This window comes from Indicator indicator, chromosome 4, assembly GCF_027791375.1.
Source record: "Indicator indicator isolate 239-I01 chromosome 4, UM_Iind_1.1, whole genome shotgun sequence".
Taxonomy (NCBI): domain Eukaryota; kingdom Metazoa; phylum Chordata; class Aves; order Piciformes; family Indicatoridae; genus Indicator; species Indicator indicator.
The window spans coordinates 48,042,456-48,056,271 of NC_072013.1; the positions used below are offsets into that span (position 1 = coordinate 48,042,456).

A 13,816-nucleotide genomic window follows, 5' to 3' on the forward strand; every position below is an offset into this window, starting at 1 on the left:
TAGAGGCTCAACGTCGAGGCAGAAGGGCAACTTCTGCTAGAGCGCCCCCTGGACCCGACACTGAGAGCCGCGAGGTGGGGACAGATTCAGAGACCTCCAGGAGTCACAAACAGGCCCGGGAGCCAATTGCACCTCTTCCTTCCTGTCCTCGCGGGACATGTGACCGGCATCCGTGTGCTCCCGCCCTCCACCGGGGCACCGCCTCGCGCGGGGGGGTGCGGGGCCAGCGGCGGCGCGTCACGTGACGGTGGCGGCGGTGACAGCTGTGGCAGCCGCAGCGGGCCCCGTCGCCCTGCGCTCTCCTCTGTCCCCGCCGCCACCATGTCGGGCAAGGACCGCATCGAGATCTTTCCGTCGCGGATGTGAGTGTCTGCCGGGCCGGCCCAGGCGTGAGGGCGGGTTGAGGGGGAGCCGCACCGGCTGAGAGGCGACCGGCTCTTGGGGCACCACCGGCACGGCCCGGGCTGGGGGAGCCGAGGTCCCGGTGCGGAGGATTCTGTACCCCCAGCACTGCCGCAGGGGCGGGTTAGCGCCGAGGTGGGAGCGACGGGGGCTGGAGCCGTGCGTGGGGCATCACTGGGGCCACCGAGGCAGGAGATCGCTGGGTCCCTGTCCCCAGCTGGACTCCGGCCCTGGGAACCGTTCGCTGGCTGTGTCCGCTGCGGCCCCGGCGCTCTGCGCCTCCAGGCAGGGTCTCCTGCTGCATTCTGTGTGTAAAGCTTCGACAAGCAGTTGAAGGCCGCAGCTAGATCTTCTCTTCAGTTTCTCTTTTCAGGCTCAAAATTAGCTCGGCCGGCCATCAGAGGGTCGCTGCAGGGTACCACGGCGCAAGCAGCTTCAGTGTGTGTGTGTGGGAGCCATTTAAAATCTTTCTTTTAAAAAGAAAAATTTTTATAAAATGTGTAAGAAAAAAACCGCACAAATCGATCTATAGCTTCCCTTAACTTCGTAACAGGCGATACTGCTGTTCAGGAGGATGTCCATAAAGCGTTAAAAAAGAAGGAAGTAAAATGCGTAAAGGGCAGTGGGCAGGCAAGTAATTTTCCAGATCCTGACAGCAAACTATTTGTCATGAAATCAGATGTCTCCTGACAAGAGTCAGAAAGCTGGGAACACTGGAATGAACACAAGCAATTGGAAACTGATCTGCTAACAAAATTGCTGTTTTAATAATGGTGTTCAGTTCCTTCTTGAAACCTTCCAGGACTTTGCCTTAAGGTGAAAGGCTGTTTCTGGTCTTCTTGCATAAAATTGGTTTGATGCCTGTATGTAGTAGTGCTTATAAAAAGGTGCCTTGCAGGACAGAAAACCTCAAATGTAAAATAATAATTATTCCCCCTTGTATGAGCTCAGGACACAGGAAATAACAGTTTATGTGGGAAGATTAACACATCACATGGTAAAGGTTCTCTTTTGAAATTTAGTTCAGAAATAAATTCCTGTGTATACTAAGTCATCTTTTCTCACTCCTGCACTTTGATAGTGCTGCTTTCATTCAGTTTACATGTCCTAGGAGAAGGCAGGTCAGCCACTTTTAAAAGGCATCTGCTTTTGCAGGCTGATAATGTCATTGAGGCAAGAAGGTGGTGTACAAAGGTTTAATATTTAACAGCCCTGTTTGTGGCTGATGTTTCGCTAAGAACGTAAGATGGGATGGTAAAATAAAGATGGCCTGCTTCTGCAACAACTATTTTTGTTAACTAACAGAACAGAATTTCACAGGGTTTGGGGTTTTTTCCTTTTTTTTTTTATTTTTGTGAAGTGGCCTGCTGGTATGAACTTCTTCTGTGCTGTATATCATCAGAAGCTGTTCATTCTCCTTGACTGTAAACAAGACTGTGTTTAATGCACTCAAAGCCTGTGAAATCTTGCTTGAACTAGAAGGTCAGCAACTCCCAGGCAGATGGTGAACAGAGCAAATAAGTTAGAGTTCAAGGTGGTGACAGAGACCTGCTTGTCGTGAAAGTAAAGCTGCCGTTTGACTTTTTGTTTTTTTTTTTTAAACCCATAAAATATTCTGAAACTATTTGTACTTCTGTAATAAGCATTTGATATATTTTAATGGAGCTATTTTCATCACATGCCAGTTAATTGTGGAAAGTAATGGATTCCACTGTGTAGGCAGAATCTTAATTATACTTACTTTTTCCAAGGTCATGGAGGAAGTCTGTAAGGCTGCTCTTTTCACATAGAGTTGACTTGGTGTCAGCTTTGTCCTTTCTGTGCAGTGATTGCATGTACAAAGTGGTAGCTTGAGTTAGCACAACAGCATGTGGTTTTTCTCAGTGCTCTTCTAGTTAAGTCATAAGATTCTTCAAATTAAATATACTCCACATCAGAAAGAGAAGCAAGGTTGAATTCTTCTTCAGTTCCTAATGCCATTCAAGAAACCTGGAGGTGTGCTGCTGGAAGTGAAGGATATACAGAGCTACAGCTCACTTAGTATCTCTTAAAATGGTGTTACTTCTGATTGTTTTAAGTGGCTTGTAAATCTCCTGTGCAGCCTATGGAGATATGGAATCATTGTACTTTCTGATTTTCTTTTAACCAGGGTGTACGACTGCTTGTTGCTCTGTAAAATCAGAACCCAGCATCAATAGTGTGATTACATGAAGAGACTGATGTGTTGTCTGATTTTTGGGAAGATTACATAGCAGCAAAGAAGCTTAAAAGCAATACCATTGGGGTAGTTTGATTTCTGGTATTTTGATGACTTACACAAGCACAATGAACACCTGTTACAGAAGCACTAAAAATGACTTGTCAATTTCCTACGATCCCTCATTTTGCAGATAATAACCTTGTAATCATCAATGATGATGGAGATTTTTATATAGTAAATTCCCTTGACTTTAAATGGGAATATAAAATTCTGTCCTGAAGTGGCCATCCTGTTGTACTTCATTCATGTCTGTGTCAGAAATCTCTGCATGAGTGTTTTGCTAATCCTTCCAGATGCTGCAGGACATTTTTGTTTATTTCTCTGTTTAACAGGGCTCAGACCATCATGAAGGCTCGTTTGAAAGGAGCCCAAACAGGTCGCAACCTCTTGAAGAAAAAATCTGATGCTTTGACACTTCGATTCAGGCAGATCCTTAAGAAAATTATTGAGGTAGGTGAATTAGAATTTTCCTCTGTTGGGTTCACTTCATCTGAAATCGGTCTGTTCTGTCAGTTTTGTGCTCCTGTTCTGCCAACTTCATTAGGTAGGCTGGAATGTAGGACAACTTTGTGGGGAACTTGTTTTTTATGAGTGAGGCTGCTGAGGACAGATGAGCAGAAATATTACTTTTTTTTTTCTGGCTGCAATCACATAGAAATTTTGTGAGAGTTAATATTCTTCACTTCATTCCAACCAGGCCTAGACTCTGCTTTCTTTTGTGTCCCAAGTTCCCCATCATCTATTCTACATTACAGAAAAGTTGCTGTGATGCTGACAGATACTTCAGGAGCAGATTTAACATGTTTCATAGCCCCATCTTTCTTGCTTTAGCTGGCTTGAGAGGATGCTGCAGATCTAGAATGTTTACTGCATGACTAGGTACACTAGGAAGCAGAACTTTTGTCCAGATAGAACTTGTTCCTTTATGAAGAAACACCGAATCCTGTTTCCTCCTTTGAAACATCAGTGACAAATCTAAGATACTCAATAGAGCCTAATCTGGCTTGTTCTGTTCTACCATGCTAGATGGGTTTTAGTTGTACTGTTCTGGCTGCAACTGCTACCCTATCCCTGGTTAGCTGTAGGATTTTGTTGCTATGCTACAGACAAGTTCCTGGCACTCAGTATGTTGTGTTGTTTAATACACAAAGGATCTTACTTCTCAACACCATGGGTTTTAGCCACAAGGGCTTAATATGTGTGAAAACTGGGAAAAAAAAGGAGTAGGAGGAAAGCACAGCTTCACAAAGATATGTGCATATGTATGCTGGAAAACAACTTCAGTTGCCTCCCAGTATTCAGTACAATATGAAATAAGACTTTTCCAACTGAGCTACATTATAGGTGTGATTTAACCCTCTGGTAGTAGAATTTTCTGATTATTAAGACAGAAAAGTCTTTTGCCATTTCCGTGAGCTCTACACTGGGTCTGTGAAACAGCTGATTTTTTTTTTTTTGGGGGGGGGGGGCGGGGGGCAGTCACCTGGGAATTATGATTGGCAGATTGGGAATGAGCTACACATAGAGGACATTCTCACTCTTATGTTTCTCTTGCTTCTCTTTATGCTGCTAGCTATTTATCCTGGAAAAGGGAGTAATGATGTGCCTTGTCTTCGGTGCCTCTTCTCTTTTTTTCAACAGACTAAGATGCTGATGGGTGAAGTGATGAGAGAAGCTGCCTTTTCCCTTGCTGAGGCAAAGTTTACAGCAGGAGATTTCAGGTGAGGACTGCCAGTCTGTGGCATGTGGATGTCCCAACCCATGGAAAAGAGCAATCAACATATTGTTGATTTCTCTTTTAGCAAAATAGGTAAATTCTTAAATGCACTTTAAAAAGAAATAAGAAAGACAGTGGACAAAGTAGGACAGGATGACCTGAATTCCATTAGGTAAAGGTGGGAGACATCACTGCAGGAGTGAGAGAATTTGCATGATGAAAATGCGTAGGCTGAACAAAGTGAAAAGATTAACAGAATTTACTTTACCTGCAAGTCATTGATTTGAGAAGCTGTTGCTTTTTGCAGCTTGAAATCTAAAATGTAGGGAAAACAGAATTTACAGCAGACCATTTATTTATTTTGATCTTTCTTGTGAATTTGAGGCCTGGATGGGATGTACATTATTTTCTCCCAGTAAGTTATACAGTAATTTTTACTAATTGTTCGATCCTCCTGTCTCACTAACTTCATTTTACTAGGGCTACGAGGGCTTTATGTGAGAGGGGAAACAAATATTTTACCTCCAGTAGGATATTTTTTAATTGGATTTGAATAAATTACAGTTGTAACTAGGGTGTTGTGTAATCAAGCTGGGGAAGTGTTAATGATTCAGCTGATGGTATTAGCAGTCAATGGGGAAGAACTAAGTGATCAGACTCAGCAGTAACCTGTGTGCTGCTGGAGGAAAGTAATTCTGCCCTTTCCTTTGGATATGGTGCTGTCTCCTGTCCTAACCAGATGCAGTGTTTAGCTGTAAACAGTAGTCAGATTCCACCCTGTTAAGCAAACTGTACTTCAGTAGAAGAGTTCTCTATAGTGACTTTTTCCTGGAGGACCTTAAGACACGTTAGAATTCTTCAAGCTAAATTATTTTACAGGCTTAAGTTTGTATATGATATATGATAGAGTTAGTGGGTAAACAAACTCATAAATGCTCTGAAAGAACAAATACCTACAAACTCAAATGAACAAACCTTGTGGCCTTGGTCTGCATTGAAGCATTGGAAAAAAAGTCTCATAGGTTGATTAAAATATTTTAAATAAGCTTAAATAAACTTACCAGATAAATGGCTAGTTTTTAGCTATGTTTGGTGTACTTGATCTAAGACATTTCTAAACTTACATTTCAGTGACTCTTTATGTTTTCAAACATTGCTGGAAACCTGCTTCTTTCAAAGCTGCTCAGTTAGCTTTGAAGTCTGTCAATGAATTGCCTAGAGAACTGGGTTAAAGACAACTTTCAGACCTTTATAGTTATGATTTTGACTTAATGAACCACTTCAGCTTTCCCAGTTAAGATGTATGTTTTCTTCCTTGCAGTACCACTGTGATCCAAAATGTCAACAAAGCCCAAGTCAAGGTCAGAGCTAAAAAAGACAATGTAGCAGGTGACTGTTTTTCAAACTAGGAGTATTTCAACTCTTAAGGGAATTGTGGGAGGAGATTCTGAAATATGAAGAAATGTATCCAAACAGTGTCTCCTCTATTTTATTTCTCTTATTCATCTAAAAGTAAGAACTCTTGTTATGTGCTGTTTGGTTTTATTTTTGTTTTCTTTTTCACATACAGCTTATAATTTTTATATTTATTTACCTCAGAAAATGAAATGAGTTTGCATAAACTGCAGTCCAATTTCTAGATCTTCAAATAAAGCATAACTTCCATAGAGCTTTACTGAAAAATGTAACAGGAAATTAAGTATCAGTAACGGTCTATGAAGAAAAAGCAAGGTAGATCAGGATTGAATGATTAGAATATTCCTTAAGCACAAGGAACATATTACTAAACAGAAACAAAACTGAACATTGAGTGAATTGGAATACTTCCCTGAATTTTTCCTATGTTTAGATCTCTGTGATCTCGATACATTTCTGAAGTTCCACGTTAAAATGTCAGAACTAGCATGACTTAATCGTGCTAAGCTACGTAAGAAGAACTGGAAACAAATCTTTTGAGCTTACATAGTTTTTTAGAAGCAAATGAGGTAGAAGTGAGCTATACTTAATAAATCTGTAACCCTTTGTGTCTCTTACATGCATTCTTGTTCACTTTCATCAGGTGTAACCTTGCCGGTTTTTGAGCATTACCAGGAAGGAGGGGACAGTAAGTACAAACCAACTATTTTCTATCTTACACATACATAGGGCTATTCTGTGTGAATTCAAAGATACCATGCCTTACTGATAAGTCAGTTCACATCATAGGCATAAATATACTTACTTCCTGTATACTTACTTCCCATATACTTGCCCTGTTTCTGTGACATTGAGGGATTATCAGGGGCTATAGTGGATTTGCCCTCACTAAATCAGTGAGTTTTTCAGATGAGGAGAAGGCTTGTCTTGAATTACCAGGTTTTGAGACTGGTAGGTCTTAACTGTGGACATGCACAATGATCTGGTAACATAAACCACTGTAAAGACAATCTGTCAATGGGCAGAGGCTTTCACTAGTCACTTCCTGAGCTGTCTGCATCCTTGTAGTTTTCTGTAAAGCACTGTAAGAAGCAACAGCAACAAATACTATGTGGTGATTTTTTTTTCCAGGCTATGAGTTGACTGGCTTGGCCAGAGGTGGAGAACAGCTGGCTAAGCTGAAAAGGAACTATGCCAAAGCTGTGGAGCTGCTTGTGGAACTGGCCTCCTTACAGGTTGGAGTGAGGAAAACAAAGATGGAGATAGATAGTTTCTGACAGTTCTGAAATGAAAGTAGCATAGTCTTAATGATTGTAGCTCAGTACTTTGAGCTGTAGTATACTCCTGCAACCCCCGTCCTGTACTTGCAAACCTATTCCAGACATAAGTTACATTACTGCTCCCAGGAAGTCCTTATTCCTTAATGCTAGAAAGAAACTTTCTTTGGAGAGTTGGTGCTTGTAATTGCTATTGTTCAGTGTTTAGCATGCTACTGACATTAGCAGAAAAAAAATTGTGCTTCTATCAAGAATGTGGCCTGTAAAGCTACACCACAGACTTGGCTTTGCCTTTCATGTGCTATTTGTTTCTCTGTATTGAATTGACTGAAATGCTGACTTTGTCTTGTGTATTAATTACTGAATCCCATTCCATCAGACATCCTTTGTTACACTGGATGAAGCCATTAAAATCACAAACAGGCGTGTGAATGCAATTGAACACGGTGAGTATTTTTCCATTTGGGATGCATAATAATTTCTGTCTCCATGCAAGATGAGGAGCAGGGTCATGGAAGCCACTCTTCTTTGGACTGCTTCATTAGCAGGATTTCTAACCAGTTCAAGAATTCTTGAGAAAGCATTGCAATGGAGCATAGTGCAAGTAAGAACAAAAATTAAAAGCCTATTGCACTGGAGTACACAGAGATAAACAAATGTGCAAACATGAGAAAGTAATCAGGAAGTTTTATTGAGATGCAATAAAGATTTCACAAACATTTTGGAATCTCTGCTAGCAGCTTCAACTTAATTGGTCAAGTCTGCTTACTAGAAACAAAAGACAGGATGTTTCTGTGGATTAAGATCTTCTAACAGCTAGGATATTTGCTTTTAAAACTGTAATGGCAGCGTGTCCAGTGGAGTGCTGGTGACATTTGTTTGTTCCTTTTGGATGTAACTGCAGAGTAGGCATCCAGAGAGAAAACAGGTTTGTTTCAGAAAACAGAACAGTCCCAATGACAATACTCTGGTGTTTTTCTGTCATCTGACTTCCTTTCCTGCATGTTCTTGTTTGTAAATTCGTTTCTTGCAGTTTCTGAAGTACTACCTCTGCACAATATTGCTGTGATTCCTTGTGGTGCAGTGTCCATGGTGCTTTGATTATTTCAGGTTCCTTTCCAAGTTTTTGGTAGCTCCGATTTAATAATCTTTGCATGTATGCAATAATTTATTTCAGTACAGGATTCTAAACCATCACTTTCAGGACTGTTTTCATAGACTTGTTCCTTTGAATGTGCAGGCCTTATCTGCAGCTTATCACTCTGCAAATTTGACTGTAGAAAAGGTTTCCTCTGCAGCCTTCCAAATAACTTTGGTAGGGCTGATAATGGCTTTCTCCTTTCAAAAAGTGATTCTGACACATAGCTTGCCCCGTTGGGCGTTAATGCTTTGATTAATGTCTTATCTCTTCCCTTGTGCTGGTGTTAATATTTGAGTGTTGTGTTTTTTTTTTTTCATGATGACTTTTTCAAACTGAGATTGTACTTGTGAGTGAAAGTGCTACATTGAACAGAAGTTTCTGAAAGAATGTGATAGAATAACAGTTAAGTCAAAGCTTGCCCACCTCTTGCAGGATTTTTTAAATGACTTCCATGGGAAAAAAGGACCTTACAAATAATCAGGGATCATTGCTTACTTAATTCCATTGCAGCTTTCAAAAGAATGTGCCATAGAAAATTTGATGTTCAGAAACCTACTTCAGTCCTGGTCTTATTGAAGAAAACAATTACGTGTATTTGTCCATCATGAAATAGTATGATCTTCCATGAAAGACATGTCAGTGTCCCCTAGGCCCAGATAATTACGAGATTGACTTTAAAAGAACATCTCTGCACTGCATTAGGTAACTTCCTAGCTAATACAGCAGCAGCCCAACAACTTCCTATTTTTTTTTTCGTAGTGATTATTCCCAGGATTGAGCGTACTCTTTCTTATATCATCACAGAACTGGATGAACGAGAACGAGAGGAATTCTACAGGTACACATCTAAAACACTAGACTGGTCCCTTTCTGAAACAGACCATTCCTCAGAAGGGACTTACAAGAACTGTTCACCAAATCTGTTAAATATAACCTGATTCTTGCTACGTACTGAGTTTCCAGAGCTGGGTGCCTGGAGACCTGCAGTTGCTTGTTGGAAAGTAACAAATGAAGCCTCTACCATCAGGTTGTACACAGCTGTCATTATCATTCTTCCATAGGGAATGATCTCAGACAGTACTGTGAAGTGTTCTGCTTTAAGGATGCTTCTGACAGAGCAGGCTATCTAAAGCAAAAATGCCAGACCTGAAATAAATTAAAGGAGAATTAACTTAAAGACAAGCAGAGTAGTATAATGTAATGTTTAATGTCAATGTAATTCAGTTTGGATGAAGTGAGTTAATCTGCAGAGATGAAGTTTTTTAATGGCAGCAATTAGCAACAAAAGCCTTCTGCCATGTGTTAATGGGATTTTTGTTTCCTGGGGAACTTATCCCAGGTGGCTTTATCACATCCAAGTTGTATGGCATTGTTGCTGCTAGCCTTTTTTTATGAAAACTTATGAAAATCTCTCTTCACAGGTTAAAGAAGATCCAGGAAAAGAAGAAAGTATTGAAAGACAAATCGGAGAAAGAACGGGAGCTACGGAGAGCTGCTGGTGGAGAACAGGAACCAGCCAATCTCTTAGCAGAAGAGAAGGATGAAGACCTTCTCTTTGAGTAACTCAGCACAGTTGTTGTACATGGAGCAGGGGACCCAGAATACAGAATATCAGATTGCAATATAATTCAGGACATGTTGCCTCAATGATACTTACGTGGCTTCTTGGTGTACAAGTCTTGAGTTGAAGACTGTGGATTTCTCCTGGGAGATTAGAAATCTGGGAATTTGACTGCAGCACAGGAGGAAATGCAGAGATAAGTGAGCTGCTTTACTATCTGGAAAGCCTTCTGTTGTGTGTTCAGTCTGTTTCTTCACTTAGTTGGAATGACTGCAAGATGGTTCTGGATTTGCCTAATCAAATTCCTCTTTAATTGCTCCCCTTCCTAGTGCAAGCAGAAGAAAAAGTTATTTAGGCGGGGAGATGCATGTAATGTTCTTCACTGCTGATGTTCAAGTTGCTTACAGCCCATATTTGCACAGCTGAAGTCAAATGTCAGCAAAGGCAGCTCTAGTTTTCTAACCTGTAGATGAAATCCACAGTCTTCTGTGATTTATTTTTCTTGCACGATTGTTGCCACTGCCTAAAACATCTATGGTTTTAGAGGTTCTGCCAACTTGTGTACTGTCTGTGCTAGAAACAAGTAAAAATTTTAGATGTTAAAATGGTATCTGGCTCAAGCTCTAGAAATGGTAGTCTTAAAAGCTTGTCATGTTGATTTCAAAATAAAACCTTTACTTCATCCAGTACCCCCAGCCACACTGGGCACACTGCCCATTTTCACTTATCCTTTACTGCTTTAGGTAAGTAACCAAGAAGTGCCTCTCCCTGCCACAAACACAGAGTTACATCTTGCTCCAAACGTTCATTGCAACCAGTAGGTTGGGAAGCAAAGCAGGTTTGCAGCAGTCCATCTGTGCTGTGATTCTTCATGTCCTGTGCTGATTTAGGAGTCTAGGAGAGTGGCCAACAAGCAGGCTGTTGCTGAATGCTGCTCAGTTTGAAGGGCTGTTTTCCTACAGACATCAGTTTGCAATCAGCAAACTGAACACACGCCCTATCAGTAACACTAGTACCTTGTCCCTAGTATTAGTAACGTCTTCAAGGTAGGCGTCTTGTTTAAAACATGATCCACCACTTAACTGCAGATGCAAGGTTAAGTGCAAAGACATTAATTTCGATTAGGACCTTAAAAAAATTATAACTCTATGAAGCACAAGGACATTTCTCTTCTGAGGATGAAGGCAGATAAATCCATACTCTGCTGTAAGATACAGGCCCAGTTTGAAAGTGAGCAACTGTAGATCGGAGGAGATGTCATTACCTCTGCTGCTGGAGGCACAGCGTCAGAAGGAAGAGGGAGCTTCTTCTCTGACTGATGGGTCAACAGTGTCTTTCACACATACAGCAAGATGGCAAAAGAAGACTCCTAAAATCACTACAAGAAGTAAAATTGTACAGTGATTTATTTTAAATCTAGAAATATTTTACATTTTTACATTAGTGTGCAGTTCATGATGTCCCAAAATACAGAGTGCAGATACATGTATAAAAGTACAGTGTGGGGCTAACCACAGGTCTCAGTAAAGTTACCTTAATTATTTAAGGCATTAAACCCCCATCCTATATTTTTAAAAGTCACACATAATTACATTCAGAAATTCTTTTATGCAATTCAGTTAACATTTTTTATTAAATCTGGACTGGTAAAAATGTAGATGCAATAATTGCAGTCTGATACAGCTCATGACAAAGCCTGTGATAAGGTTGAAAAGTTTTCCCAGTGAAGTCTGCACATTCTCTTACACTCGCAATGGAATTAACACACATTCTTCATTAAAGAAGGCAGAGTAATTTCTACACAGGGTAGTTCCAGGTCCAAGCTGGCAGCAGATGGACAGCCAGGTACATTTCTCAGTGCTGCTTAAGCCTTTCATCAGGAGACAAAGCTAACATTGGTCATAAACTATCATAGCACCTCCCTACATGGCTGTCAGCCTCTGCCTTGGGAATTAAGAGCAAGCTAAACTTCAACATTCTTCAAGTCTACATTCAAAAGCTTGTTTGTATAACTACACCTCCTGTATGCCATTTCAGAAGAACCAGGGAGATGGATGTTAGTGGCATGACTTCCTGTGACTGACACTGCCTGGGAACACTGAATACCTTAGTGTTCGGCAACCATCCTGAGCTGATTGTGACTGCAAGGATTTGGACTGTAAGCACGTAGCTCAGCCAGGCCACCCTTTAACAAACACATTTACTGCTTTCCACCTTCTTACCCAGCTATGAAACTGCCAATACCAAAAGGCCTAATACATTTACAATCATCTTTCTTTAAAAAGGGTAGAATCCACACAATATTTTGTCATCTATGAAACTGACTATTCAACATACCTGAACATTGTAGCTGTCATAAACTGTGGCTGAAACTGAGAACATGCCTGCAATGTGAGGCAAACAGCCATCATTTTGAATATCCAGCCCTCAGGCCAACAACTAGTACATTGTTGAACTAAATATATTAAGGTTTCCAACCCCTTTTCTTTCTGAAAGGTCATTACTTATCCCCACTAATTGCTTATTGCTTTTCTGCCCTAAATATTAATTAAGCCATCAAATAATTTTGGTTTCTAACAAGACAGGGATGCACTCTATACTTTCATTTTTCAATACACAAATGTCCTGAATGTTAGTTCAGTGACCAAGATAGATAATGTGACAATTTATCTGCTGTATACTTTAACTATGGGTGTGAATTTGTTCCATCAATATTTGAAGAAAGAGTATATATGCAAGAGAGAACGGAAAAAAATCAACTATTTTTCATCCTTCAATATTAGACAGGAGTAAACTACACATCGACGTAACTCCAGTGTTTTACCTGTAGGAACAAAGAAACACTATGGCTAAAATAAAGAGATATTCACAGTCAAGGTTCTTTGTGCTACCCAAAACATCCAAGATACTACTATTCAGCTTCAGTGATAGAACAACCCTACTGCAGATGTAGTTAAACCTTCACAGCTCAGAATCATCTGAGGATGCAGAGATGTTCCCATCTGCTTTTCAAGACACATTAGGATACAGAAAGACCCTGCCTCTTGTTCACTTGTTTCAAGTTTTTTTTTTGCTTGTTTTAACCATTTAGAAACATTCCCCTTTCTCAATCAATTGCCAGTGTTTTACACAAACCTTCACTGCAGTACTGAGCAAACGCAGGACAATGTGTTGGCTAGTGAATTACAACACTCATTTACAACACAGTAGCTACATTCAGCTATTTTAATTCCAGTTAGTTATCCATTAGCCCAACAGCCACAAGATGAGAACCATTTGCAGATATTGAGAAACCCCCACTATCTTCCAATGTTCTTCAGCACATCAGTCTGTTTTAGTCAGTATTCTGTTATAAAACATGAGAAGTTGACTTTTAAGCATGTCTTATAACTATATATATTTTTTTTCTTTCACAAAAATATAACCTCTGCCTTTCTAAATACTTTACAGATCTGTGGAAAATAGTGGCTCCATTCAGTCAATATGTTTCAATGAAAATTCCATAAAAAATATCACATCTAAAAGATTAATATTCATCTTTGGACCTAAAATCAATGTGCAGTCACATCTGATTTAAAAAGTCTGACTAAAAAGAGACAAGGATTGAAATATTTACATTATACACATTTTCCAATTACAGTGCCATTAGAAAGTGGAATGTCTGAGAATTAAAATATTAACTCAAGCTTTACAGGGCAGCTCTAGACCAGAGCAGCATCTTCAATCTGTGTTTTCTGAACAGGATAGATTTCTCATTAATATTAATGTATTAATAATAACATGGATTATTTCTCTGCCCAAAGATCTGTAGAATTATGCTTCTGAACTACCATCATGTTCCACAACGTCATTAAGTTAAGTGTTAAATAACATTCATATTTATAACTATGTGACAGCATGGACTGTATATACACACACACACACATATATACTTAAAATCTTAGATTTCATAAGGTTGATTCTAGGTAAAAAAAAAAAGGTGGATTTATATATAAAAGTAGTTGCTAGGAAAAAAAAAAAAACAAACTATCTAAAGCTTTAG

At 39.9% G+C, this 13,816-nt stretch overlaps 1 protein-coding gene across 1 annotated transcript; it reads left to right on the top strand.

Moving 5' to 3' along the window:
* Positions 1–291: 291 nt before the first annotated feature.
* ATP6V1D (ATPase H+ transporting V1 subunit D) lies at positions 292–10,451 on the top strand. Its single transcript, XM_054400091.1, has 9 exons — positions 292–362; positions 2,995–3,112; positions 4,304–4,383; positions 5,701–5,768; positions 6,439–6,483; positions 6,927–7,030; positions 7,452–7,518; positions 8,973–9,051; positions 9,635–10,451. The coding sequence occupies exons 1-9, from the start codon at positions 322–324 to the stop codon at positions 9,774–9,776; spliced, it is 744 nt and encodes a 247-aa protein (XP_054256066.1). The 5' UTR covers positions 292–321; the 3' UTR covers positions 9,777–10,451.
* Positions 10,452–13,816: the final 3,365 nt, after the last annotated feature.